The 25,119-nt window shown below is 38.7% G+C and overlaps 3 protein-coding genes across 4 annotated transcripts in view; 2 read left to right on the top strand and 1 right to left on the bottom strand.

Annotated features, from left to right (window-relative positions):
• Positions 1-659: 659 nt before the first annotated feature.
• On the top strand, positions 660-16,423 carry slc1a5 (solute carrier family 1 member 5). Its single transcript, XM_052107140.1, has 8 exons — positions 660-1,332; positions 11,670-11,712; positions 11,823-11,885; positions 11,999-12,165; positions 12,658-12,891; positions 13,028-13,222; positions 13,335-13,469; positions 14,056-16,423. Exons 1-8 carry the CDS (start codon positions 782-784, stop codon positions 14,291-14,293), a joined length of 1,626 nt encoding a protein of 541 aa, XP_051963100.1. The 5' UTR covers positions 660-781; the 3' UTR covers positions 14,294-16,423.
• A 570-nt stretch (positions 16,424-16,993) lies between these two features.
• LOC127630131 (ribitol 5-phosphate transferase FKRP-like) lies at positions 16,994-20,823 on the bottom strand. 2 transcript variants are annotated; one of them, XM_052107579.1, is made up of 2 exons: positions 20,791-20,823; positions 16,994-20,056 (listed from the first exon to the last, which is right to left on the bottom strand). In XM_052107579.1, exon 2 carries the CDS (start codon positions 19,776-19,778, stop codon positions 18,168-18,170), a length of 1,611 nt encoding a protein of 536 aa, XP_051963539.1. In that variant the 5' UTR covers positions 19,779-20,056; positions 20,791-20,823; the 3' UTR covers positions 16,994-18,167. The 2 variants fall into 2 exon arrangements, with proteins under 2 accessions (XP_051963539.1, XP_051963538.1); XM_052107578.1 differs by lacking the exon at positions 20,791-20,823 and adding an exon at positions 20,488-20,633.
• Positions 20,824-21,379: 556 nt separating this feature from the next.
• LOC127629975 (striatin-4-like) overlaps positions 21,380-25,119 on the top strand; it is a 35,484-nt gene continuing 31,744 nt past the window's right edge. Inside the window, exon 1 of the mRNA XM_052107320.1 lies at positions 21,380-21,785. Coding sequence (XP_051963280.1) covers positions 21,510-21,785 — 276 coding nt within the window. The 5' untranslated portion in view covers positions 21,380-21,509. The remainder of the gene's footprint in view (positions 21,786-25,119) is intronic.

Raw genomic sequence — 25,119 nt, 5'->3', positions numbered from 1 at the left:
ATCTACTACACACTGATGAGCCAAAACATTATGATCACCTGCCTAATATGCTGTTGGTCCTCCTCGTACAGCCAAAACAGCACCGATCTGCCGAGGCATGGACTCTACAAGATGTCCTGTGGAATTTGACACCACGACATTAGCAGCAGATCCTGCATGTCCTGTAAGTTGTGAGGTGGAGCCGCCGTGGATCTGACTTGTTGGTCCAGCACATCCCACAGATGCTCAATCGGACTAAGATCAGAGGAATTTGGAGGTCAAGGCAACACATTGATCTCTTCATCAAGTTTCTCAAACCATTCCTGAACAATACGTGTACTGTGGCAGGGCACATTATCTTGCTGAAAGAGGCTACTGCCATCAGGGAACTGCCATGAAGAGGTGTACCTTGTCTGCAATGATGTTTAGGTAGGTGGCACGTGTTCTACGTTTTTCTGAAATGTTAAGAATACTTGAGTAATCAGTGTAAATATAAAAAACACTTTCGAATGTAATATTTACTTCTCTTTTTCTACTAACTTTTTTTTATATTACTACCCCACAAAATCCTTCCCCACCCTATGCAACTCAGCCTTGTGTCAATTTGCATGACGCTCCGCCCAATGACGTTGTGGTCGGAACTCCTCTAACCTATTTCATCCCGCGTGTTTACGCACAGTCAGTCATAGTTTCCAGGCTGCCACCTCCACAGGAGAGCTCAGACAATCAGCACAAACTTACCAAAGACTCATAAAGCTTTTACATTCACTCGTTCGACTTCAGGAGTCCTTCTGATCACGCAATGGCAGAAGAAAAGATCTGCATAGAAGATGGAAAGGCTTCCAACGGTGAAGCGCACCTGGATGATCCGACCCTCGCCAATGGTTTGAGCGACCACGAGAAAAGTGAACCGGAGACTACCGCGCAGAGGTTGAAACGGATCGCCATGTCTAATCTGCTGGTCATCCTGACAGTGTCTGCTGTCATCATCGGCGTTTTCATCGGACTCGGCGTGCGGAGCGCCGGGCTCAGCCGGACACAGATCATCTACTTCGGGTTCCCCGGCGAGCTCCTGATCCGCCTGCTCAAGATGATCATCATTCCTCTTGTGGTCTGCAGTCTGGTGTCAGGGGCGGCCAGCATCGACCCCAAAGCCCTGGGCAAGTTAGGCGGCTGGGCGATGCTCTTCTTTCTGGTGACCACTCTGATCGCCTCTGCTATCGGCGTGATAATGGCTTTCATCATACAACCCGGTTCAAGTGACGGGAACTCCATATCCCAACTCAACACAATGGACGATAGCAATGTTCCCCAAGCGAAAGAAGTCATGGATTCGTTTTTAGACTTAATAAGGTGAGTCGAGAGCGTAATACCATAAATACCCTGTTAACTGGAGTTAACGTGGTGTACAAACAGCCAATAGTTAACTTTAGCTAAATTAGATCCTAAATAGTCTCCAAAATATATCCGGAAAACCAGTACTACTCCAGATAGACCCTAGCCTTGGGGGGCTTTTCAATGTAAACATGCACAAGACGGACGTCTTTGACCGTTGCGTCTCGCGCTGGAGTCCCACGTTTTTTTAGACACCATGTCAAGTTATAACTGTTAAAAAACGCGTCTCGAGACGTACAGGTTCTGCTCTTTTATTTTTTTTTTTTATCGCGAGTACGCGTTCGGTGTGAACTGCCCCTAAACATCCGTCCGCACTGTTTACATTACTTTTCTAAGTTAAAAAAATTACATAAATTGTTAAGAATGTGTCTCGAGACACCTGCATTTGAGGCGCTGCGTCTAGCTTTTTTAACGCAAGGTGTGAACGTGTGTTCACAATCATATTATTTATTGCCACTAATATCTGCTGTGTTACCCGTATATTCATTGGACAAATTAAGCAAATTAGGTGCACATCCTGAATTTGGGTATCGACTTCGATTCTAATTCCTAGTTTTGGAATCGTTTGAATCGATTCCGAGTCGATTCCATACCCATTTAATCAATTCTTTTTCGATTTCTAAAAACGGGATGCAAAGTTAAATATCATTATAAATAGCTCACTGCAAAGCGTTCTTTGCATTGTTTATAATAGCATGAATGACATTTACTATTAATAGGTCCATTCTAAAATTAAATCGGGGACTGTATGCTTACAAAGCGCGATGCTTCAATCCCATGTGATTCATTTGAGGGAAGTTTGAGTAGATGCGCCTGTATTTCCAAGAACTATCGTAAATGACATTAAAAGCATCATTAAAATAGTCTGTTACCATTAATGAGTAATGTATTGCAGACTTGTGTTGTAACATCTGGGAAGTTAATACTGTATGCCAATTTACTGTTACAAATTTGGCATGTTACTTGATTATTAGATTAAACCAAAGCAGAATACCGGTAGAGAGGTGTTGGAAAGCAGATGTGTTGAAGGACTTGTGGGATTGCTTCATACAGATGAACAAACGGAGCGTTTTACTCGGAGTCAGATTGATGCTCGTTAAAATGTAGTCATTTTAAAAACATTTTGTAAATTGTATTAGTGCAGTTAGTCTTCTAAAATATGTAGTAGTTCAGTGGTCGAGGAAATAAACTCAGTCCGAAAATATCAACCGGTTTCCCCGGAAGGAATCGACACCAGCTCGATTCCAACGCCTCAGAATTGAGGAATCGATTCCCAGCTTTAGATGTAGTAAACGCATGCGTGAAGTGGTGACACTCGGGTCAGCGTGACGTTGATGACATGTGCTGTAAGCGTACACTTCAGTTGCATCAGCTGTACGCCGCGTGTTGACGCTCGTGATCCGTTCTGAAGAGGATGGTCAGACAAAAGGGGTTTGAATGTCCTTCGTGAACCGCAATTGCTGCTATAAACAAGACACCCAGAAAGGGCAGGGAGAAGTTATTTATGACTTTTTAGGGGTGGGAGGTGGTCTGCTGCACGAAACAAGACGCAGCCTAAAAAAAGCTGTATGCCTAAATGGTAATTAATCTAGAAAAACATACTAAAGAAAGAGTAGTTTCTATATATATATTTTTTATTTTAACAGGCAAATATCAATAACAAGAATACCTGTTTATGGAATGGGTTGTGGTGGATTTGTCCCTTTTGTTCCATAAAAGGGTCAAATTTCACCACTTGTTTGTGAGAATGAGGGGAGAACATTCTGTCCTTGGTTGCCCTTCAAAACAACATAAAACCATGACAGCTTGTAAATGTCTTCACAACTACTCAAGATGAAAATAAATAGAAAACATATTTACACAGACATAAATGCACATTCCTGCCTCTATCCAAGGTTTTCAGCATTTGTTTGCAGACTAGTAGAATACTATATACCAAATCATTGGTAATAGTTTAAGCTGCTTAACACAATAACAAATTCAGTCCCAAGTGACCCAGGAACTAAACCACTAAATCCTGTTTTATAATGGCTTTGCAACCTTTTTTTAAGCGAATATGGTATAATTTGAAAGTTGAATACAGTTTGAACTACTTTTAGGAGTAGTTAGTTTACCACCAATATTACTTGTTTGTTTCTTAAAGGGATAGTTCACCCAAAAATGAAAATTCTCTCATGTCATCCCAGATGTGTATGAATTTATTTCTTCTGCAGATGAACATACAGTCCATACAATGCAAGTGAATTTATTTATTCTCCTTATTATTATCTCTCTCGCTCTTATTTATATATATATATTACACCACCTTGGGTCACAGCAATTTTAGTTTCCACTAAATATGTGCTTTTGTCAATTAGTAACCAGTTCTCCAGAATCCAGTAGTTGTTCATTATCACAATTCGTAGGAAGGCTTTTTTTAAATTTATTTTCCATCTTCGTGTTTCAAACCCTAGGTGATTTTGTAGTCTTTTGTTGTCACACCCTTAATTTAAAGCTGAACTGAAACATTTGTAGCCTTTGCCATGTTTGGCCACATCTCCAGGGGAAGTGAAAATGCCATGTGCAAACGCCTGCAGACACGCACGCATAGAAGTAGTGTTAATTAGGCAGCTTATGTGGCTCGTGCCATTCATCAAAGGCTTCTCTCTCTCTCTCTCTCTCTCTCTCTCTCTCTCTCTCTCTCAAATGAGTCATTATTTGGCTCCTTTTGACTAAATGCTTCTATAAAGCCACAAGGACTGTCATGGATCCTTTATAATTTCACACTCTACAAAGCACATAGTTGGACGGCCTTCTATAAAGGGTCAACAAACTGCGGGTGCTGGCATATAGGTCAGTATTATATAGCTTTTTAAGTAGGCACATGTTTTGGTGGCCTAGACTTTAAATTTCTCTCTGTCTCTTAAGTTTATGGCGGTTTCAGTTTGAAACAAGTCCCCCTTCTCCCATTTTATTGCGAAACATAACATATGTATACTTTTTGTTTGTGTATTGATATGTCTCACTGACTGTTGAGCGCACTAGCCTTTTTAGAGTACACTCTTTTGGCCATGAGCCCATTAGGGGTGGTAAATCACAAGTTTCATCACAATACGATCATGTATTGATTCTCTTGGCCAGCGATGTTTGCCTATACCTCAATGTCTACCACGATGGTATTTCTATTAGATTAATTAAATATGATGTGCTTATTCTACACAATTAGTTACATTTCTATTAAAGGCATAGTTCACCCAAAAATTAAGTCTCATCATTTACTCACCCTCATGCCATCAGAGATGAGTATGACTTTATTTCTTCTGCTGAACAAAGATGTTTAGAAGAATATCTCAAATAAACATCCAAAACTTTGAAGCTAAAAAGCATATAATGGCAGCATAAAAGTCATCCATATGACTCCAGTGGTTAAATACATGTCTTCAGAAGCAACATGATATGTGTGAGTGAGAAACGGATCCATTTTTTTGTCCTTTTTTACTATAAATCTCCCATTTCACATTCTTCTTTTGTTTTTGGTGATTCACATTCTTTGTGCATATCGCCACCTACTGGGCAGGGAGGAGGATTTACATTAAAAAAGGCACAATTTGAAGAGGATGCACATTTTCACGGAAATGTTTACAAATGTAACCATGCGCAGGATGTTGTGTGTTTCATCATACTGTGCTAATGATGAAACTTGTGTGGCATGCACAAAACCGAAGTATACTTTGGCCTTAAGCCACACCTTTTTCCTTTTGATAATAAAGTATTTTTGTGTAAACCCACTTTTTGAAATACATTTAAGAGACTTACTGTTGTTTGTCAACAAAGCTAGAAGTTGAGATAAGACTTGTAAGAAAGCATTGATTAATGCCTCCTACACACTACACAACTTTCAAAGACATCGGATGGTGGTACCATTCATATTACACAACTGTCTGTCTTGTCATGGAAGTCGTATCGTTTTCAAATTACATGACGAATCGGGGACAGGAGTGAACACATTACAAAAAATTTCACTTTTGACAAATCCCAGACAACTCTGCCTGGACTCCAATTTATGTTTCACAACAGAGTACGCGCGAGAAGTGAAACGAGATACGAAAACAAATGCATGATCACATGTTATGCATTTCAGAATATGATGTGTATGTTTTTAATTGCCTAAAGGCATCATATATTTTATTGGTTACAATATGAAAAAGTACCTCCTCCTGAAAAATCTATCTATTTGCTTATCTGACTTTCCAAGAGAATTGGCAATTTCTCTCCAACTCTTCTTTTTCTCCACCCGGTTGTGGTACAGTTCAGATGAAACATCAAACACTGGTGCTCGTGCCAATGTTCCACCATTTTTTTTTCTCCATTTCTTTGGTCTAATGAGACTTTCTTGATACCGCAGCCATCCTAGTTGATGTTCTGTTGCAGGTACATCAGGACTCCTCCCACTGAAACTTCCCGTGCCCCGTTTCTTGCTCTCTCATTGGCTGTAGGTCAACGCTGCAGTTGTATTCAGTCAGGACACATTTCACATTGCGCGATTTAGAATCGTGGATTGGTCCAGATATTTAACATTCTATATATCTCGCTGACATCGGCGATGCCAAGGCGATTCTCCCAGATCACGTCTTTGATAATTCATACATTGTGAAAATCGGGCTTAAAATCATGCAGTGTAAACTGCAATAAGGTGAGGAGTGCCACAGGTCAAAATTAATTCTTGCATGTCCTGTTTAACGTGTCTTGGAGAGCATGACACAAAAAGGAATGTACCCAAGTCACTTGATCATTAAACATCTACACATTTGTTCTTCCATGACATTTGTAAACACTAGGGATGGGCATTCATCAATAATTTGAATATTTAAACTCATAAAAAACGAACATTCAAATATTCTGTTATTTAAATGAATTTAATTAATGATAAAGTGATGTTGTAAAAATATTTTTCACCAAAAAAAAAAACAAGCTTCTAATTGTTATCAAAACAAGCTTATATCATGTCCTGTGTTTTTATATATATATATTTAAACAAGCAATGTGTGAAAACAAAAAAAGAATAGAACAAAAGCATTTAAGCTCATGCAAGGCGAAGAAAAAGAAACCGCTAATGAAGTAGACTGACACAGTTAATGTACAGGACGAGTATAAACACTTGGCATATAATTAGGGATGTCCCGATACCACTTTTTCCACTTCCGATTCCGATATCGGAAATCTCAGTATTGGCCGATACCGATCCCGATCCGATACAGTGTTGTTTTTTTACATAATCAGTTTATAATATCTTTACAGTATTGTGTGGCAATAATTGGGTGTACTCTTTAATAGGCTATGTAAAGAGTTAATGTGTTAACTACACATTATTTCAATATAAATGTATAGCTTAAGAAACACTTTATTATTAACTAGCATACTGGATACTGGCACTCCCTGAGTTCTGATTACACGCACCTGCATATCATTAGTGGCTAATCAATGACTGCATAAATAAATACCCCGCTTTCGCACGCTCACACACACACACACGCACACACACACACGTTGGTCTACCTATCATTATGAGGACTTTCCATAGACATAATGACTTTTATACTGTACAAACTATAGATTCTATCCTCTAAACCTAACACAACCCCTAAACCTAACCCTCACAGAAAACCTTCTGCATTTTTACATTTTCAATAAAACATTGTTTAGTATTATTTTTAAGCGATTTGAATTATGGGGACACTAGAAATGTCCTCATAAATCACATTTATAGCATAATACCCTTGTAATTACTAATTTGTAACTTGCAAAATTGTCCTCGTAAATCACACACACACACACACACACACACACACACACACACACACACACACACACACACACACACACACACACAGTTTCTCACTCTGTGCCTGTTCTCATCGATAGTTTTTCTGAGACTCCAGAACTTTCTACTATGTCAATCATGTGTCTTCATTATTGCCTGCATGTATCATAAAATTGTTTTGAGTTATCTCTTTCATCATATCTATACAGTCTGGATATTACTTACCTGCTGTTTGCCACTCTGCTTAACTGAATTTACTCACAATATTTACATCACTGTTTCAATGCTCTGCTCAATAAACCCTGCTACTGAGTTCATATCTCTGCCTCTCCGTGAGTCTCCCGTGACAGCTTTAACTTTTAAACCCTCACCCTTTTTATTCACAGTTAATTCGCTTCTTAATTAAATTCTGGTTAAATGCACCTCCAGTGCCTTTCTAAGTCCAAATTATAAGTGAACCGAACTGCTGAGCATCTACATCTGAGATGTTCGTTTGTAGCGCACAAATATTGTGCACGGGTGAAGGCTATAAATAGTCGCGCGTGTGTGTAAAAGCACCATTCACTACCGCGCGGAAGCTGCGCGTGCAAGAACATATATGTTTACTTATTAAACACAGCCTATTGCAATTCACAGAGCTATCACGTGGCTTCAAGTGGCTTTGAATAAAATGCACTAGTCATATGAACCGCTTTAATGGTGTTTTAACAGTTCTTTTATGTCATTTTTTAAGCTTGACAGTAACGAACATGACTAACACAGAGTATCGGATTTGGGTCGGGCTCGTCGGACCGATACCCGATCCGTCTAAAAACGTCAGTATCGATGCGATACCGATCTAGGTATCGGATCGGGACATCCCTACATATAATAGTTATCATGTATGTATTGTATCTCATGTCATGTTTTTGTTGAGAAAAACAAGCATATCCACATGCTCTGTAAACTATACTCATTTATACACACCAGTTTAAATGATGGAATGTCCCTTACCTCAGCTAGCATAGTCTTTATCGGATGCCATGTTTGTTGTTTACAGAAATGTCGTGGGGATTACGTTGCTACGGGGACGCTGCTTTCTGATGAGCTGCACATATACGAGAATAAAGCGTACACTGCTTATTCAGTATATTTAAACTGGAACCATCTGAACGTACTGAGTGACAGAACCGTTTGCTCAACAAATGTGACCAACTTGTGTCCACACTCAACAGCGCCACCCAGTGCATTCTGTTATAGTGCCAATTTTAGTTTGTGTGTTCAGGTTTAACATGCATCTCACTGTGTATATGGCCATCAAAGCAAAACCAATAATTCTAATAATTATTGCAGAACGAATATTCAACTACTCGTGCACATCCCTAGTAAACAGAATTATAAATGCTACACTTGAAATCAAATTTGTGTATCTAGAAGCATCTGCGTTCATGTACTTGCAGAGTATTTTTTAGCCTTTAAAGTTCAATCGAAAATCTGGGTCCAAAAGCAAAACCAGTTGTGCAGAACTGCTTTAAAATGTCTTGAAATAATTGGCTCTGATTGACTTCTATGAATGGTCAGATAAAGGAGAATTTGAGAAAACGAACCCTGGCATCAGTGTGGGTGTTTGGTACTCTCCCAGTTTTTCAGTTTTATCTTGCTCTGGCATTAATATGATTAGTCTCTCTTCAGACATTCTTTGCTTCTTTAGTTGTCAGCAGAAGATTACAGCAATTTATTGGCGGGCTCGCTTTAGACAAGGAAGTCCGTTTAGTTAATGGTAGTTGTGCATTTTTGGGGGAGAAACGTGATTTTAAGCACAGCTGTTTTTGCTGTTCCACTGGAAAAAGACACTTTATTTATAAATTTTTTAGGCAATCGTACTAGGGATTATCATTCCATCAGAGTGAAGACTTCCTCTTTAAGTAGAAGATATTAAGGTCGGGATGCTGAAATATTACCGAGTAAAATTATGTGTAGTTCATTAATCCCCATCACCAGGCAGGTCCTGGTGCGCTCTAGTTCCTCTCCATTTGAGGGAACAGGATTAAAGGGGTAGGAGGTTGTGTAGGGATGTGTGGAATTGGGATTAGTGGAGGGATATAATCTGACTAAATTTACCAATTTATTTCCTCACGAGGCACCTCGTCAGGCCAGGTTGCTCAGGGATTGTCTGATTGGGACTGTAAGGATTTTTATTGCAAGTAGGATGAATGTATAAGTACAAGAATTGGATCTTTGTTCTCCCAATATCTTGTTTGTGTCATTGGTGTGTCATCATGCCAGAAGCCATATCACCCTGTAGCTCAAGACTGGTTGCCAACTGAAGCTAAGCTGGGTTGAGCCTGGTCAGTACCTGGGTGGGAGACCTTCTGGAAGAGGAATTAGGGAGCTCAACAGGAGGTGCTCACCCTGTGGTCTGTGTGGATCCTAATGCCCCAGTATAGTGACTGGGATACTGTACTCAAAAAATGCACTGTCCTTCGTATGAGACATTAAGCTGATGTCCTGACACTCTTTGGTCATTAAATATCCCAGGACACTTCTCGAAAAAGAGTAGGGATGTAGCCACAGTGTCCTGGCCAAATTTCCCCCATTGTCCTTGTCAATCATGGCCTCCTAATAATCCCCATCCACTAATTGGCTCTATAACTCCTCTCCGCCAATAGCTGGCATGTGGTGAGCATTCTGGCGCACAATGTCTGCCGTCGCATCATCCAGGTGGATGCTGCACACTGCTGGTGGTTGAGGAAAGTCCGCTTTTTGCTGTGTAAAGCGTTTTGAGTGTAGTCAGATAAGTGCGCTATATAAATGTAACATTCATTCATAAAGAGATTAAAACATCAACTTATTGAATTTAACCTTAAGGCTAGGCTTAGTTTGAAATAATGTACTTGTACAAGTGCTTGTAAAAATATTCAAAACAAACATAATTTGAAATAATCACGTTGGGTTGCTTAGCAACCTGGTTTTCCGTAAATTAAAAGCAACAATTAAAAACACACAGATACAGAAAGGGCTTCACCTCAAAAGTTGTGTAAAAAACATTTAGTTATGTAATATTGACTGTAATACTACTACCACTACTATTAATAATAATAATAATAATAATAATAAATAGTAATTATATTATTATAAATAATATAGTTATAGTATGTCATGCTATGTTATGCAACACTTTGACAAAAATAATACAATATTATGTTGAAAATGAATTGTTCTATTTTTGATTAAAAACATTTATGTATTAATTTATTTAGACCTGATTTTGATAATAAAATATAAATATACAGTTTTTTCACTTAACAGTTTATGTATCAGCAAGTATTGAAAAGGAAGGTTCAGTACTTGATTTCTTATAAAAAATGGTATCAGGACATGCCTAGACTTATACCTGGTATTAAGATGTGTTTTGGGTGATCGGATCACATGTGGTTGTGTGAGACACATCGCTGTTTTCACCAGGTCACTTAATTGTGAAAAAAAATGGTTAGGATTTGGAGGGGAAGGTCTCATGACGACTTGATATTAAAGCACAACAAATCCGAAAAGACATAGAAAGCGCGAAGAAGCAAACAGTGTGCTGTTTCTCCCAGCTCTCGTGATGTATCAGCTTTTTTTATTTTTCGATTGGATGGTTATTCCTTTTAAGGCCGCTCGTTTTAAACTCTTGTTTTAGCGCAGCAGTTGATTGACAGGTGAGGGGTGGCGCTTCACTGCTGCCAAGATTCATACAGGGCGGATTACTGTTTACCACTTTCGTTTGTGGTTTTTGTGATCAGATCAGGAAACGTTTTGACCTGTATTTAGGGCTGACCACATGTGATCGGAAGCCTGTTGCAATTATTCAATAATCGTCTGATCACTGTGGTTATTTGAGATGATTGCAATTATTATACACTTCAAAATCGCATTTTACTGTCAAAATAAGGGAATTATAAGCGAATATAACGTATAAATGCTATGAATGGGATTCAAACTTTCACACTTTCAACTATCCACACATACTCCTTTTTTTTTTTTTGCACATTTCAAAATAATAAAGTCATCACAACTATGGAATAATATAAATGGAAATATGGGAATTATATTGTGACTAAAAAAAATAAATCAAAACTGTTTTAAATCAAAAATATTTTAGCATCTTCAAAGTGGCCACACTTTGCCTAGAATTTGCAGAAATGCACTCATGACATTTCCTCAACAAACTTCTGAGGTTTCACACTGGGATGCTATTTAACAGTACTGAAGGAGTTCCCATCTGTATGCTGGGCACTTAGTGGCTTCTTTTCTTAATTATTTGGTCATTTCATTTCAAAAACTTTTTTTTTTTTTTTTTATTAAATAAGTTAATATTTAATTAACACTCTTATTTTTTGTCTACAAAACTAATTTCAAACATTTAAGCATACGCCTGCAGATAAAATTCTTTTTAAGATCATGAGAAACATTTCAGGCAGCATTTGAACGGTAGTGTATATCAGATGTATAACAACTCCTCAACTGTGTCTTGCAGAAACATCTTCCCATCTAACCTGGTAGCAGCTGCCTTTCAGTCGGTGGGTGCTATTTGAGATTTTCAAAGCTTTACTTGACATTAAAGAAGTAATTGTGCTTGATGTGTGTGGAATTTTTAGATTTCCAGTCATAACATTCTTCTCTATCACAGTATGCCACTGGTTACAAATTTGTGAAGAATGACACCAACTCGACCAACATCTCTTTGGAAAAGGTGCCATATCCAAAATAATATTTATTTTATAATTAAAACTATATAATTATTTATATTAACTTAATTCTAGTTATCTGTGTATATAGATCATTAAGTTTGTTTTGTGTGTGTAGGTTCCAGTTGGCTCAGATGTTGATGGCATGAACATCCTGGGACTTATTGTGTTTGCCATGGTATTTGGAGTAGCCTTGAGGAAACTTGGAGAGGAAGGAGAGATCCTTATTAAGTTCTTCAACTCTTTCAACGAGGCTACCATGGTGTTGGTCTCCTGGATCATGTGGTAAGGGAACGATATTTACTCACTCTGTCCGTTTGTTCACATGCACTTTAAAAGTTTGATTTCAGTCTGACTTATACAATAGTAAACGCTTTAGTCTGGCTGAAATCGTCGACTTTTGTGAAGTCGGACTAACAGATCTAAATAATGCGATTGTAGCTCTGCATTGTCTGACATTTATACACATTAATCGTACCACAAATGGCCTCAGAGATGAAACGCAATGTGTATTGCTGGCTCTTCTTCAGCTGATGTCCTTCAAGTATTCAGTTACTCATTGTGTCATATACTTAGCCAGACTGATGAAGACTGTAGCTCGACTTCACTAAAACCTGCTTTAGCTCGATTATATCTGCATGTAATCATAACTAATATTTGTTGATTTTCGTTCCATTGAAATTCAGATTTTGAGATTTACATTCTTTGTATGTGTTCATATTTATTTCTTTGTCTCACTTGCCATATCTATGTATCCATTTCTCTTCCTGCCTGAAGGTATGCACCATTGGGTATCATGTTCCTGGTTGCCAGTAAGATTGTGGAAATGGAGGATGTGGGGTTGTTGTTTGCCAGCTTGGGGAAGTACATTGTCTGCTGCGTGATTGGCCATGCTATCCACGGCTTGCTGGTCTTGCCGCTAATTTATTTTGCGATCACACGGAAGAACCCCTACTCGTTCCTGCTGGGATTGGTCACAGCTCTGGCTACCGCCTTTGGTACCTCCTCTAGGTAAATCAGTCTTTGCTCAGTGGTTAACTGTGATAGCACCAATTTTGTAACTTGAATCTGAGGATTGAATAGAAACACATTGACTGTATAATTAGGCAAAAGCAAGCATTAAATAACCATCAACTATTCTGATCAGCTCTGCCACATTGCCCCTAATGATGAAGTGTGTGGAGGAGAACAATGGTGTGTCCAAACACATCAGCCGTTTCATCCTGCCCATCGGAGCTACAGTCAACATGGATGGAGCCGCCTGTTTCCAATGTGTAGCTGCGGTCTTCATCGCTCAACTTAACAAAATCCCACTGAACTTCGTCCAGGTCATCACCATCCTGTGAGTTCATTGGTCGTCTATAAACCACCTCCATACTCTCCCTTTTCTGGTTGAAGTGACCTGAAAATTACTCATTGGGCTGACTTTTTTTTTCATTTCCAACATTTTTCAGAGTGACCGCTACGGCGTCCAGTGTCGGAGCTGCTGGTATCCCTGCTGGAGGAGTGCTGACACTTGCCATAATATTGGAAGCAGTAGGTCTTCCCACCAACGACATCTCCCTCATCCTGGCTGTGGACTGGCTAGTGTGAGTTAATGGTTTTGATGCTTTTTTCGGTTCAAAGGATGGTGTGGGAAAGCTTTAGTTTTTTTGGGAAGAGAAGTTTGTTTGGTTAATTTGTTTGTCCTTCTTACTCTGCTATTGTGTTTTAATATGTGGTCTACCAATAGAGGCCATCTGGTAGGTCTCTAAATAATTTAACCTAACAATGGCTTCACCCCACTTTACATTCAACAGGAAAATTATAGTGATATTTGGTTAAGATTTTGAGTTGTTTGCATACATTGTGTTTTTACGTAATAGCAATGCATATTTAGATTTGTTACAGAAATGCTTGACACGTTGCATTTTAAGTTAATTTATTCCACTAATAATAAGTATAATAATAGTTGTATTATTATTATTGCTATTATTTGTAATAATTTACTGTTAGTTTACATTTTTGTAAAATTGAACAAACATAATTGGTATCGGACATAAATTTGATCGATCTCTGATAAATCTTTAGATATTTGGATGAGGGTGAACAAGAACTAATTTAATTGCACTGAACAAGATGGAGATCTAAGAATGTAAACAGCAAAGATAATATATTTTCTTTTTCGTCTTTTAGTGACCGTACTTGTACCGTCATCAACGTTGAAGGCGACGCCTATGGGGCAGGTCTACTGCAATACTTTGTGGATGGCACAGCCAGCAAAAATGAGCAGACAGAGCTCAAAAAGGTGCGGGTGGAGGAAGAAGGCACCATGTCAAAGCCAGAAAGTTCTCCGCTTATCGAGAAAAGGGGGAACGTTGAACTGGAGGCGATTGTCAGACCTAAACCTTGTGAAAATGAGTCTGTCATGTAGACTTGCACGGTCTTTGACCAAACTTTCCTTCCTTACCTGCCAAAAATCCCGCAATCACCCTTTGCAACTACACCAAGGCTATCGGGGATATGCAGGTTTAGTTTAGGACAAGACTAAGACTACATCCTTCTGACCTTCCTCTATGCCCAACTCTTTATGAAAGGAATCTGCAGAAGCACATGCACAAAGATTTAGATCTTGGAAAAATGCTTGAACAATTATTTATTAGACGCTGATTAGATATTTTGGAAATTGTAATCTTTTTATTGTCACTCCTTGGTTTTTTTAAGCCTTTTTTTTTTTTTTTTTTTTTAATGTTCGTTATACTGTATTTATTTATATATATATAAATTACGTTAAATATATATATATAAATAAATCTTTCTGGGTGCAGACAGATCAGTCAGGCCTTCAAAAGACTAGGTTGTTTTGTTTTAAATGGCTTTTGTTTTATTTTTGTTCATTTTGTGATGTTTTGTTTCATTTTGTTTTTGTTGTTTTGCGCTTCGTTTTGTTATTGTTTTTTGTTTCTGATTATACCCCTTAGCTCCCATTTAAAATGCTCAGTTTTAACTCAAAATAAGTCCTTTTAAAAGCCAAAGCACACACACACAACCTCTGTGCATCCTTCACTGTCTATATACAGTGTACCAATAGCATGATGTTTCATTATATTGCATTGATATACCTCATTTATGGAGACCTGACTCCCTTAAAACACACAACCACAGGCTCCTCAAATGTTGGCCCATCTAGCAGGCCAGATATCTTTAGATCACTTGCTGTTCGAAGAGGCCTAAGAGGGTTCGAAGCCTGAACTTTGAACTTAACCGCTAAAAGACCGTTTAGAATGCAAGACTGCTCAGTACTTTCAAGTTTCTTCTTTGTCTTAATGCAGATAGCATTTTTTTGGAAAGGTTGTGGAAACCGCCTTGTAGTCTGCAGGTGAGAGGGTACACTATGCGCTGTTCTGCAGGTTGATTGAGCAACTATCTTTTGTCGAGAGGTACAAACCGCACAATTTTGGAAAAGACAATGCCTGAATGACCAGTTTCAGAGGAAAGCCATAGATGTGTGCATAAAAACAGGATGAACCTGAGATTTGAAAAGTTGTGGTGTAAATAAACTAGAATAAAGCCAGGCAAGTTTCACATGTGCTGTAGGGGCACTGCTTTCAAACTAGATGCTATTTAGTATTTTTATATTTTGTCTAGTGTTGGCTTAGAATTTATTATAAAAAAATCAAGCTGTTGCATATGCAATTCTTTTTAAAAGAAAACATGACATATCCCCTATTTGTAAAATAGACTAGAATCCTGAGATCTTGTAACAAAACAGCCTGTTGATTGTTGCTATTTTTTTCTGTGTACAGTATGTTATCGCAGAGGAGCACAAAGATGTCTGACATTTCAAAGTTAATTTTATAAGAGGGAATAGTGTAAAATATGTTCTGTGAACATTTACTGGATGACTGTTTTAACTGTACAACTATAGTTGAACTGGATTACTTATTCACCTTTTTACAGAGATGCTTTTTAAATGTATAATTTAAAAATGCAGCAGCAGAAGAAAGTTGTTGGGTGACATGGTAAAAGAAATGTGCGATTTGTGTTTCTATTGTTTTGACCAATTGTGTCACTCATTTAATAATACCAATAAAGAGAAACACTACTTAGAAACCCATTTTTGCAGAAGTCACAAACCATTTATCTGCCTGTGAGCAATTAAAACTGACCAAACCAGAAAACTATTTCTCTTCCGTTTAAATTTTTGACACTTTTATGGAGGGATGAGAGGGAATTGGTGCTCTAAATCTGCACTATTAACACTCGCATTTCCATTCTCCGTTTGTGCTCAAGATCTGTTATTGCCAATCACAGGACTTGTTTGTAATCGACATTACTCCTTAAAATATGTAGTTAAAATGTATTTAATGAGGCCATAATAAGCAAAACACTGCAATGGCTTATCATTCCAGGTCGTGTTTGTGTTTCTGCCCCATTGATATGTGTCTGTGTGAGTTCTAGGGGTGATTATGTTATAAATGGTTGCTTGATGGAGCCAAAGAGTACTGTTAAGAAAACCATTGAATGTACTCCACACTGACTACAGAATAAAATCTTAAATCAAGTTTGGCATGTTCTCATTCTTATGAGTTCAGAAAATAAAAGGATATATGTATGTATATGTGGGTGGGAATTTTTTTAAATTTTAATAGGGTTAGATTAGTTTTGTTTTTTGAAGTTGCCTTTGTCAAATATTAAGAACATATTTAGGCCTAACATGATACCCCCCCACCATTAGCTATCCAATAGGTGTTTATTAATGACTTTTTAGGTTTTATTCAGTCAGAATGATACGTGTGTGTGTGTGTGTGTGTGTGTGTGTGTATACAATTATTGAACGCATTCCTAATGCACTGAAAAGGCTGTTATGTATATTTGTAAATACAAACGTAATTTTTAAAACGTTATACATTTTAATGTGAGGCTTTTAAGATTTGATTGGTAACAATATTATACAAAACAAACAACATTAAAGAAATCAGCATGTTTGAAGGGTCATCACATCTGAGGGCTCCAAAGCTTATTGCACCACCTTGTGGTCTATTCAATATTTGGAATTTACAATCAGTGCTTGTCTGCAACATAGGCATTTTTCTAAAATGAACAATCGAAATACAACTCATTCTGTGTGGTTGTTTATTTACAGACAATTGAGACTGACACATGTTAAGAAACACCATAGCAAGTGGTAAAGAAGAAGATATTTGGTTTGTGTCACGTGGTTAGTTTTTTCAAGAACCGAATCAGATGCTTAATTTATAATGTATGCACTTGTATTACATTAAACACACGTAATAATATATGTGTAACTTAACCCAACAATAAACAACAAAAACAGCTTTATCAACATTTCCATTGAAACAAAACACTTCAATGTAAACAAATACTTATTATGGGTCACTTAAAACACTGAATGTATGAGGTTATCATGGTGGAACATACTTTACATTTAAATAAAAAAAGAACTGTAGAAAAGACTATTTACTAGCCAATGTTTGGACAAAGTATTCAGTCAAAATAACTCACAAAATTACTTGTGCACATATCAATCAGTAAAGTGAATGCGTGCCTTAACAGTAGCTTCTTTTTAATAGCATGTGTAACAGTTTCCATCCAGTCAGAACCATATTACTATTTTATCTAAAAAACAAAACATGAAAGTCAGAGTGACCTTACTTGATATCAGAATCCACCAATGTCTCGACACATGAATAAAATAAAATAAAAAAGCCAATTCTCTACAAAGTCATGGTGGTAAAATAACGACCATCATGCCAGTGGAGCTGAAAAGCAGTTGAGTCCTTTTAAAGTTCATGTTTCAATGAGTTTGTCAAGGTTTGTTTATTAAATGAGTCACATGAGCACATACGATCATGAATCCACAACTTGTCCTCTGAATAAATGTACTTTGAGTTCTACCGTCAACTGCAGATTTCTAAATGCAAGCATTTATTTTGAAGTGATGCAATGATGAATAAATGCTAAAATTCTTTTCAATAAAATGTATATAGAAAACGTGGATGTTAATACACAGTAGGTGTATTTGATCTTTGAAGTCATTGTGCCACTCCTCAGACATTGCAATGTCAAACATTACATGGACTGTTCACATGCTGTATATTTAGTCATGATTACCCAAACCAAACACACACAAATATATACAATTGGCAAGAAATACTGACATTCGGGTGTTCAGATATGGTCTGAGACATTCTATCTTGTAGTGATTTTCTACAAAGTTTAAAAGAATTCAGAAGTAAGAAATTCAACAAAGTGCGATAGTGGCACACCATCAACGTTACTGCTTGCTACGATCCTAATGTGTGACTTCTGTCCAGCCTTTTCTTGGCAGGGTTGGGATACTGAGGGTTTTCAATAACCCCTTCCCCAAACTTGAGTTCCAAGAAGGCACGGTAGTTGTTAGGACCATAAGCAGTGATGCCGGCGAATGGCATTGGCACCAGAGGTTGCAAGAAGTGCTCTGGGAATTCCACGTCTTGCTTGTGCTCGGTCCAAGTGTCCCTGGTCATGACTCTATTTCGGGGATAGAAGGGCCACAAATCCACATGCAGATGGTTAGCTTCACTGTACTGAACTCGGTAGAAATCGCCCTCTACTGCTCGCTCCCATAAGTAGCCATTAGCGTCAACAAGCGATCCAGAGTCCAGGTTTTTAAGGTAGTCGCAATTCGGAATATCTTCCAGGTAGATGCCCAAATCCACATCATAATCCCAGGGAATTATGTCTTGATGTCGGGCGGCTCCCAGCAAAGAACCCCCTTCCAGCCAGTAACGCACACCAGAGCTCTCCAAGATGTTGATAACATATTTAGCGGTCTCTCGAAGGGCACGCAAGCAACAAGGTGGAGTCCAGCGCTCTAGATAAAGGTATTCAGGAGTGTCATCATGCACTGTTCCAAAGCATCGTGGCGTCTCCTTGCTGCATCCAAACCACTGATCTCGGCCATCAGGCAGCACAATGCGCTTTATGCCAAAACTGCGCATTAGGTGATTGGTGGCAACTTTTAAACGACTGTCTGCCTTCCACTGGTTATGTGCCGAGCTAAACAGCGGGCGATGACTAGCTGAGAACGAAGGTCCTTCAAGCAGCTTGACCTTCCAGCCACGCAGTGATGTCTGTACAAACAAGGAAGACATCATGGGGCGCCCTAATGGAACCGAGAGATTGAAGAGGTCCTCGGTACGGATAAGAACTACAGCATCACCCTGCAGGGCTGTGCAGACACTACCACTGCTCCCCGAGGCTGCAGGGGTGTATGTGGCCATCCATTCCCGAAGATTAACTCGCAGGTGCAGGCACTGCACTGCTGAGCGGGCCAGCACAGGGGCAGCAACAAGCCGAACTGGCCCGCCACCCTCCCCTTCTAACTCCAAGATAAGCCGCTCCACTTGTCGGCCATGGTCCAGCTCCATACCATCTGGAACCAACAAAGCAAACTCTGTCTGCACGTTGAACTCAGGCCGGTGAGTTTGTGGAGGCTGGTCAGGGCTCGGGGACAACACCAGGAGACGAGCTCCCTCTGGAAGATCCAGAGGAGGGTACGGTGGAGTATCGGACACTGCAAGGAAGGGCACCTCTGGTCTCTGGCGCAAAAAGGATTTTGCCACATTGACAACATAGTTCTCAAAGTCTTCAAACTCGCGAACAAGGATTGTCACCCGGGGTCCACGTAAGTTGACCCCAAGGGCACCAACTTTAATGCTGCCAACCATATTTCTACCTAACAGACTACCCATAGCTCCAAGTCCTGAAACAGGCAGAGAGGCTTTCTTTAAGCCATTTCCTTGTTCTCGACGCTTCTCTATCATCTGCTGCTGGGCCCGGGACACATAATATAGGATGAGCAAGTTCAAAATGATTGCTCCAGATAACAGAGCCTGGCAAAAACTGATACGCATTGTGGCTCTTATGGGTAAGCGCTATTATGACACAGAATCTGAGCGATGGAATCCATCATTGACCATCATTCCATGTCCCAATGTCTGCAATCTTGAATAATAACATTCTAATCAGCCCAGGAATAACTCAAGGTGGAGAGTGAAGGGGAAGTGAACATTCATTTCAGATTAGTTACTGATGGTATCTTCCTGTGTCAGCTGATTCTATCCAGGAAAAATATTGATGGGCAGATTCAATTTTCGACCTGATTTCCTTGTCCAATTCAATACAGTCAATGCTGAAACATTCAGAGAGAAAGAAAAAAAAGAAACAAAGAATATGTTAACAATCTTAAACAAACTGGAGGTCATCAATGTCCAAAATTTCAGAAAAGGCTGTTTTGAGAGTTTGTGCTTCTAAAGGCCAATAACTCCAAACAATCACTACCTCTTAAGTCAATCCAACAAAGATGACCTTAACACTTATGGAAATGTTTAATACCTCTGTCCCTATTAGAGATGTGCTCTTGATAACATTCATTCATATATTTGAGCACGTCAAGTGAGTGCCTCCAAAAATAGAATGCAAATTTAAACCCCCAAAACGACACCTCTGACACCAGTGTTAATAATACTTGCTTTGTATTAAAGTATTAATATACACACTGAATCGGGATTTTATGCATCGTCATCATGCAAAACTATATGGTTCACCAATCTGAAAACTAACATTTTAAGGTTGATTCTGTATGCTCCTCATCAGCAGATTGTTTGCTGCTACTATTCTTGCCATTTCCCTCATGCTGCTTCGGAAACGAGTACAGGAAGCTGGAGAACAGAGCACAATATAGCAGGAAGCTCGCGCTACTGGGTCACATCGAACAATCCTATAGTACATGAGCAAATGGTTAGGATGGCAATGAGCGTTAATCAGGGTTATAAAATAGGCGTGGTTTAGCGGTCAGTACGCTGTCTCTAATAATTGGTTGACATAATAGGTCTAAGTAACTTTTTCTGTTTTGTCATAATTTACCTCTAAGTGTCGTAATTTAGATTAATTTCCCCCCCAGAGCGCTGAAGAAGGAGAATTTCCGAAACGTAGGATGACGGTGGACGCTTCATTAATATTCATGAAGAAAGCGATTCCTGATTGGACAATATTTTCATAGGAGTCAGAAAAACGCTATCTGATTGGTCAGTAAAAGCCTAACTCTATCTTTAAATCTACCTTTAAAAGTTTCACAGACCAATCAGGTCACGCTTTCACAGGAACGCTCAAGTGCAATGTGTGACTTTTCTCACCGCTGTTCAAGATGGACCAATCACAGTTGGTTGTGATTATTAGATCAAGCTATATATATGAGATATTTCCGAGGCGAATTTCAATCTTTACGACCAAAATAAATCTGTGAAATGACTCAATTTAAAAGATTATACTTTTTGTGTACAAATATCTCCAATAGGACAAAAACTTGCCCTAGATTCGAGTGCAGCGATTCGGCTTGCTGAGCCGCGACGCGCCCCCTTCAGGATGACAACTTTGAGTCCCATAGTGAACAGTTGCAAGCCAGTAGCATTTGCAGCCATTCAGTGGATCACTATTTGGCAACCTTCTGTGTGAGTACTCGCCTATCTGTATAGAAGGAAAACGGGAGAGGGTTTCGGTGGAGACTGCAAGTAACGGGGTGGCTTATTCTTGAAATTCTCGCTGTTTTTCCACCTCCTGGCTCCGGCGACAGCTCGAACGCTCTGATGGAGGGGGAAAGATCCGGCGGGGTGGCGGGCGGAACGAATCAAAGCCCTGCAGGAAGCGGATCGGGGCGCAATCCGAACGGCCCGAAGGCTGTGCTCGGTCCCGCTCCCACCGCAGCAGCAGTCGGGGCGATGTCTGGATACTCCCTGCCGCGGGATCCACAGGACGGGGAAGCGGGCCTCTCGCTGCCCGGGATCTTACACTTTATCCAGTATGAATGGAGTCGCTTCCAGGCCGAGAAATATCGCTGGGAAGCAGAACGAGACGAGCTGAGGGTAAACAGGGGTTCCTTTAATCTCTCTTCTTGTTGTGTTGGTCTCTTTTAGACGAATTCCTTAAGGAAGAGTGCACTATTGCCTGTTGTTATTATTAATCTTTGGGATTACATTGGGCTGCTGTATTAATCAATAAATGTTGTTTAGTGAAATAGTAACAGTGAGAAGTAATGTGTCCTTTTGTTGGATGCCCATACTTACTACTTTAGTGATCGAAATGGGGGTTAATAAGTGGGGGTCCGACTCTACTGTCTGTAGATTTATTGCATGGTCGAGTATAAGAATTGTTATCACTATACTCGACCCGATGCCCTTCATTAGACTCGATTTTTTTTATCATTGTCTTTAAAAAAGTGCATTATTGCATCGTTCTTATAATCCCTAACATTAAATACAGGGCAATAGAACCATAGTAACATGATTCTAGAAGTGTGGACGACGTTAATTGGAAGTTTGAATTTCAAATGACCGTTCTATTAATTGACTTTGGCGTCACGTGACCCGTTGACCACTACTGTATTTGAGTTCTAAATGGTAAGCAATTCTGTCAAAAGACATGACGTAATGCAATGACGTCCCGCTGGAGTATTAAAGCAAGTGCTTTTTTTCAGTCCCTCAGTGAGCAATCTGTGTTTATATCATATTTTGATCCCCAAGGCTCTCTTTAATATTATCACAATAGCGGATGTCATAGCAATTTCATCATTTAGCCTAGTGCTGGTGCTTTGCAATGCAATAGATGCTAGTAAATGTACAGTGGCCCCAAAATGTTGACACTTGAGTGACAATTACAAATATATTTATTTTAGATACAAAATATAAAACTAAGTGGCATTTCTTAAAATAAAAGAAAAGGTTATCACAAGCACACCTTTTAAACATTTTATAAAAATACATTTATTTTTATTAAAGGATAAATAATATATATATATATTTATATATATAATGCTCAAAATTAAAATGAGTATTGGCACTGGTAGTCAAACGTGGAACGTTAATGTGCTGAACTACACCTTTAGTGTCTGTTTGGACACTAAAAATGACCTTATGACCAGTTGGTTAAATGTATCCACAAAAATGGCTCAGAAAAAGTTAGTACTGAGAAAAACATAATTTGCTTGCAGATGCCACTTGGTTTGATTATTTTGTTATCTAATGCAGTGAAATTCGTACATTTAAAGGGATAGTTCACCCAAAAATGAAAGTTCTCTCATCATTTAGAATAATGACATCCCAGATGTGTATGACTGTCCCGCTTCTGCTGAACACAAAGAAGAATATATCAGCTCTGTAGGCCCATAAATGCAAGTGAACGGTGACCAAAACTTTAAAGTTCCAAAAAGCACATACAGGCACCATGAAAGTAATCCAGTAATCCGATTCCTGTGGTTTAATCAATGTATTCTGAAGCAGTAGCGATCTGCCAGTTAGCAGCAGATCTTGGCCTAGGAAAAGCTTTGCAATTAAGTGACCCCATTCAAACAGCGCCTGTGTATTACATAAGGAGTTGCCTGCGGCTCTCATGAACGACTTGTGTCTGTTCTTATGCCAGGCCTCTTCTGGACATGCCTGTGGAAATGTGCTTTAGGGACCAACTGCTATGTTTTCCTTGTGGCGCACACACACACACACACACACACACACACACACACACACACACACACACACATATTTTACTTGGCCTATAAATAGGATGGTAAGGGACAGTTGTAATGACAGTAGCTCGCCTACTCAGTTTTTATGTGGAACACCTGTGCAATTGTGTTTCTCTTGTGACAGGCAGGACAGAATTACTCCGGTATGACATTTACTGAAGTGCAGCTGGTTTACAGAGGGACATGATGGGAGTGCCTGATATTTATGTTGAGCTTCTATTGTGGTTTAATGAGCTACACAAAATTTTATAATTAAGCAATAGTAAGGGATCGTGACATAAGTCCTGACTTAAGGATGTTGTTAGGCACAATGCACCGTGAAGTGCATGCAATCATTTCAGCCGTATCTATAAATATTTATAATATAGCATGGCCTCAAGTTCCTTATTGCTTGGTTACTGCATAATAAAAAATTTAAGAACACATAAAAAAAATATTTTTAAAACAAATAAAAATGAAAATTGGAACCAATAATTCACCCTCACGTCATCCCAGACCTGTATGACTTTCTTCTGTGGAACACAAAATGAGATGTTGTATTTTAAGTGTGCTGTCAGCCACTAAAAATAATTTTTGTGTGTTAACTGTTAAAACGAGTAAAATAGGACACATTTTATATTTTTGAATGGACTATACATTTTAACCTCCTGGGACCTGAGCGTGACTGCTGTGTTTATTTTCCATTCCCCTTTTTGATTTGTAACTAGAAACACCTAGTGAACATGCAAAATAAAATAATTAGCTGTCAGAATTAAAGCGTTAACGCATGTGATTAATTTAAACATCTTAATGCGTTCATTTTACTTAATTGCAAATGAATGCAAATACCGTTAATACAGCATAAACACTGGTGTGATGGGCGGAAACTTTGAAATGTGTCCGCCCGGAGTCATTACACTGACGCACACGCCACAAACACCCCCACACTGGAGCCCTTCTAACAATGTTGACCCTACAAGCTTAGCATTAATTAGCATAACGCGGTGATCCCATAGACATTCTATGGGCGGTACTGTTGTAACTTGCTAGTTGACCGGGATAGAGCTGCAGAGGATATTGTGAAAGGCTTTGTTTGGAAAATGTTAATAAAGCATTATATTATATATTGTTTTGCTTTCTTTCCTAAAATGGAAATAAATGCATTTTGACAAGTATTAAATATAGTGTCAAATTTCAGCACTTTTAAAATCTGTGATTAATCGCGATTAACTACAAATAATTACGTGATTAATCGCAATAAAATAAGAAAAAAATTGACAAACAGCATAATTATTATTTTTTTATTTAGACCAAATAGTTTTCCTAAATATTGATGATCACATATGTGGACTGCAGGACTAAGTTCGCCTAAATAATGCCAAGCTATAGAAAGTCCAATTTAATTTATTTTTATCAAATTGTTTATGTTTCCAGGAGTGTTGGTTATTCATGTTTTTGAGATATTACAGACATTACATCAGAAGTTAGCTTTTGAAGATTCTAAATCAATGTAATGGCCAGCATCATCCAATCATAGACAACCATGGTAAAATAATATAAAAAAAATAAAAGAAATCTAATCTATTTACTGAATACCATTGTTCCGCATCTGCCAAACATTTTGAGTGGTCCAAACATCATCTGCAGCCTGAAACTGAACTTTTGATAGGTGGTTTGGCTTGAATGCACTTAGCTGCATA

Source organism: Xyrauchen texanus, chromosome 36, assembly GCF_025860055.1.
Source record: "Xyrauchen texanus isolate HMW12.3.18 chromosome 36, RBS_HiC_50CHRs, whole genome shotgun sequence".
NCBI lineage: Eukaryota > Metazoa > Chordata > Actinopteri > Cypriniformes > Catostomidae > Xyrauchen > Xyrauchen texanus.
This window is presented reverse-complemented; position numbering and strand designations above follow the sequence as displayed.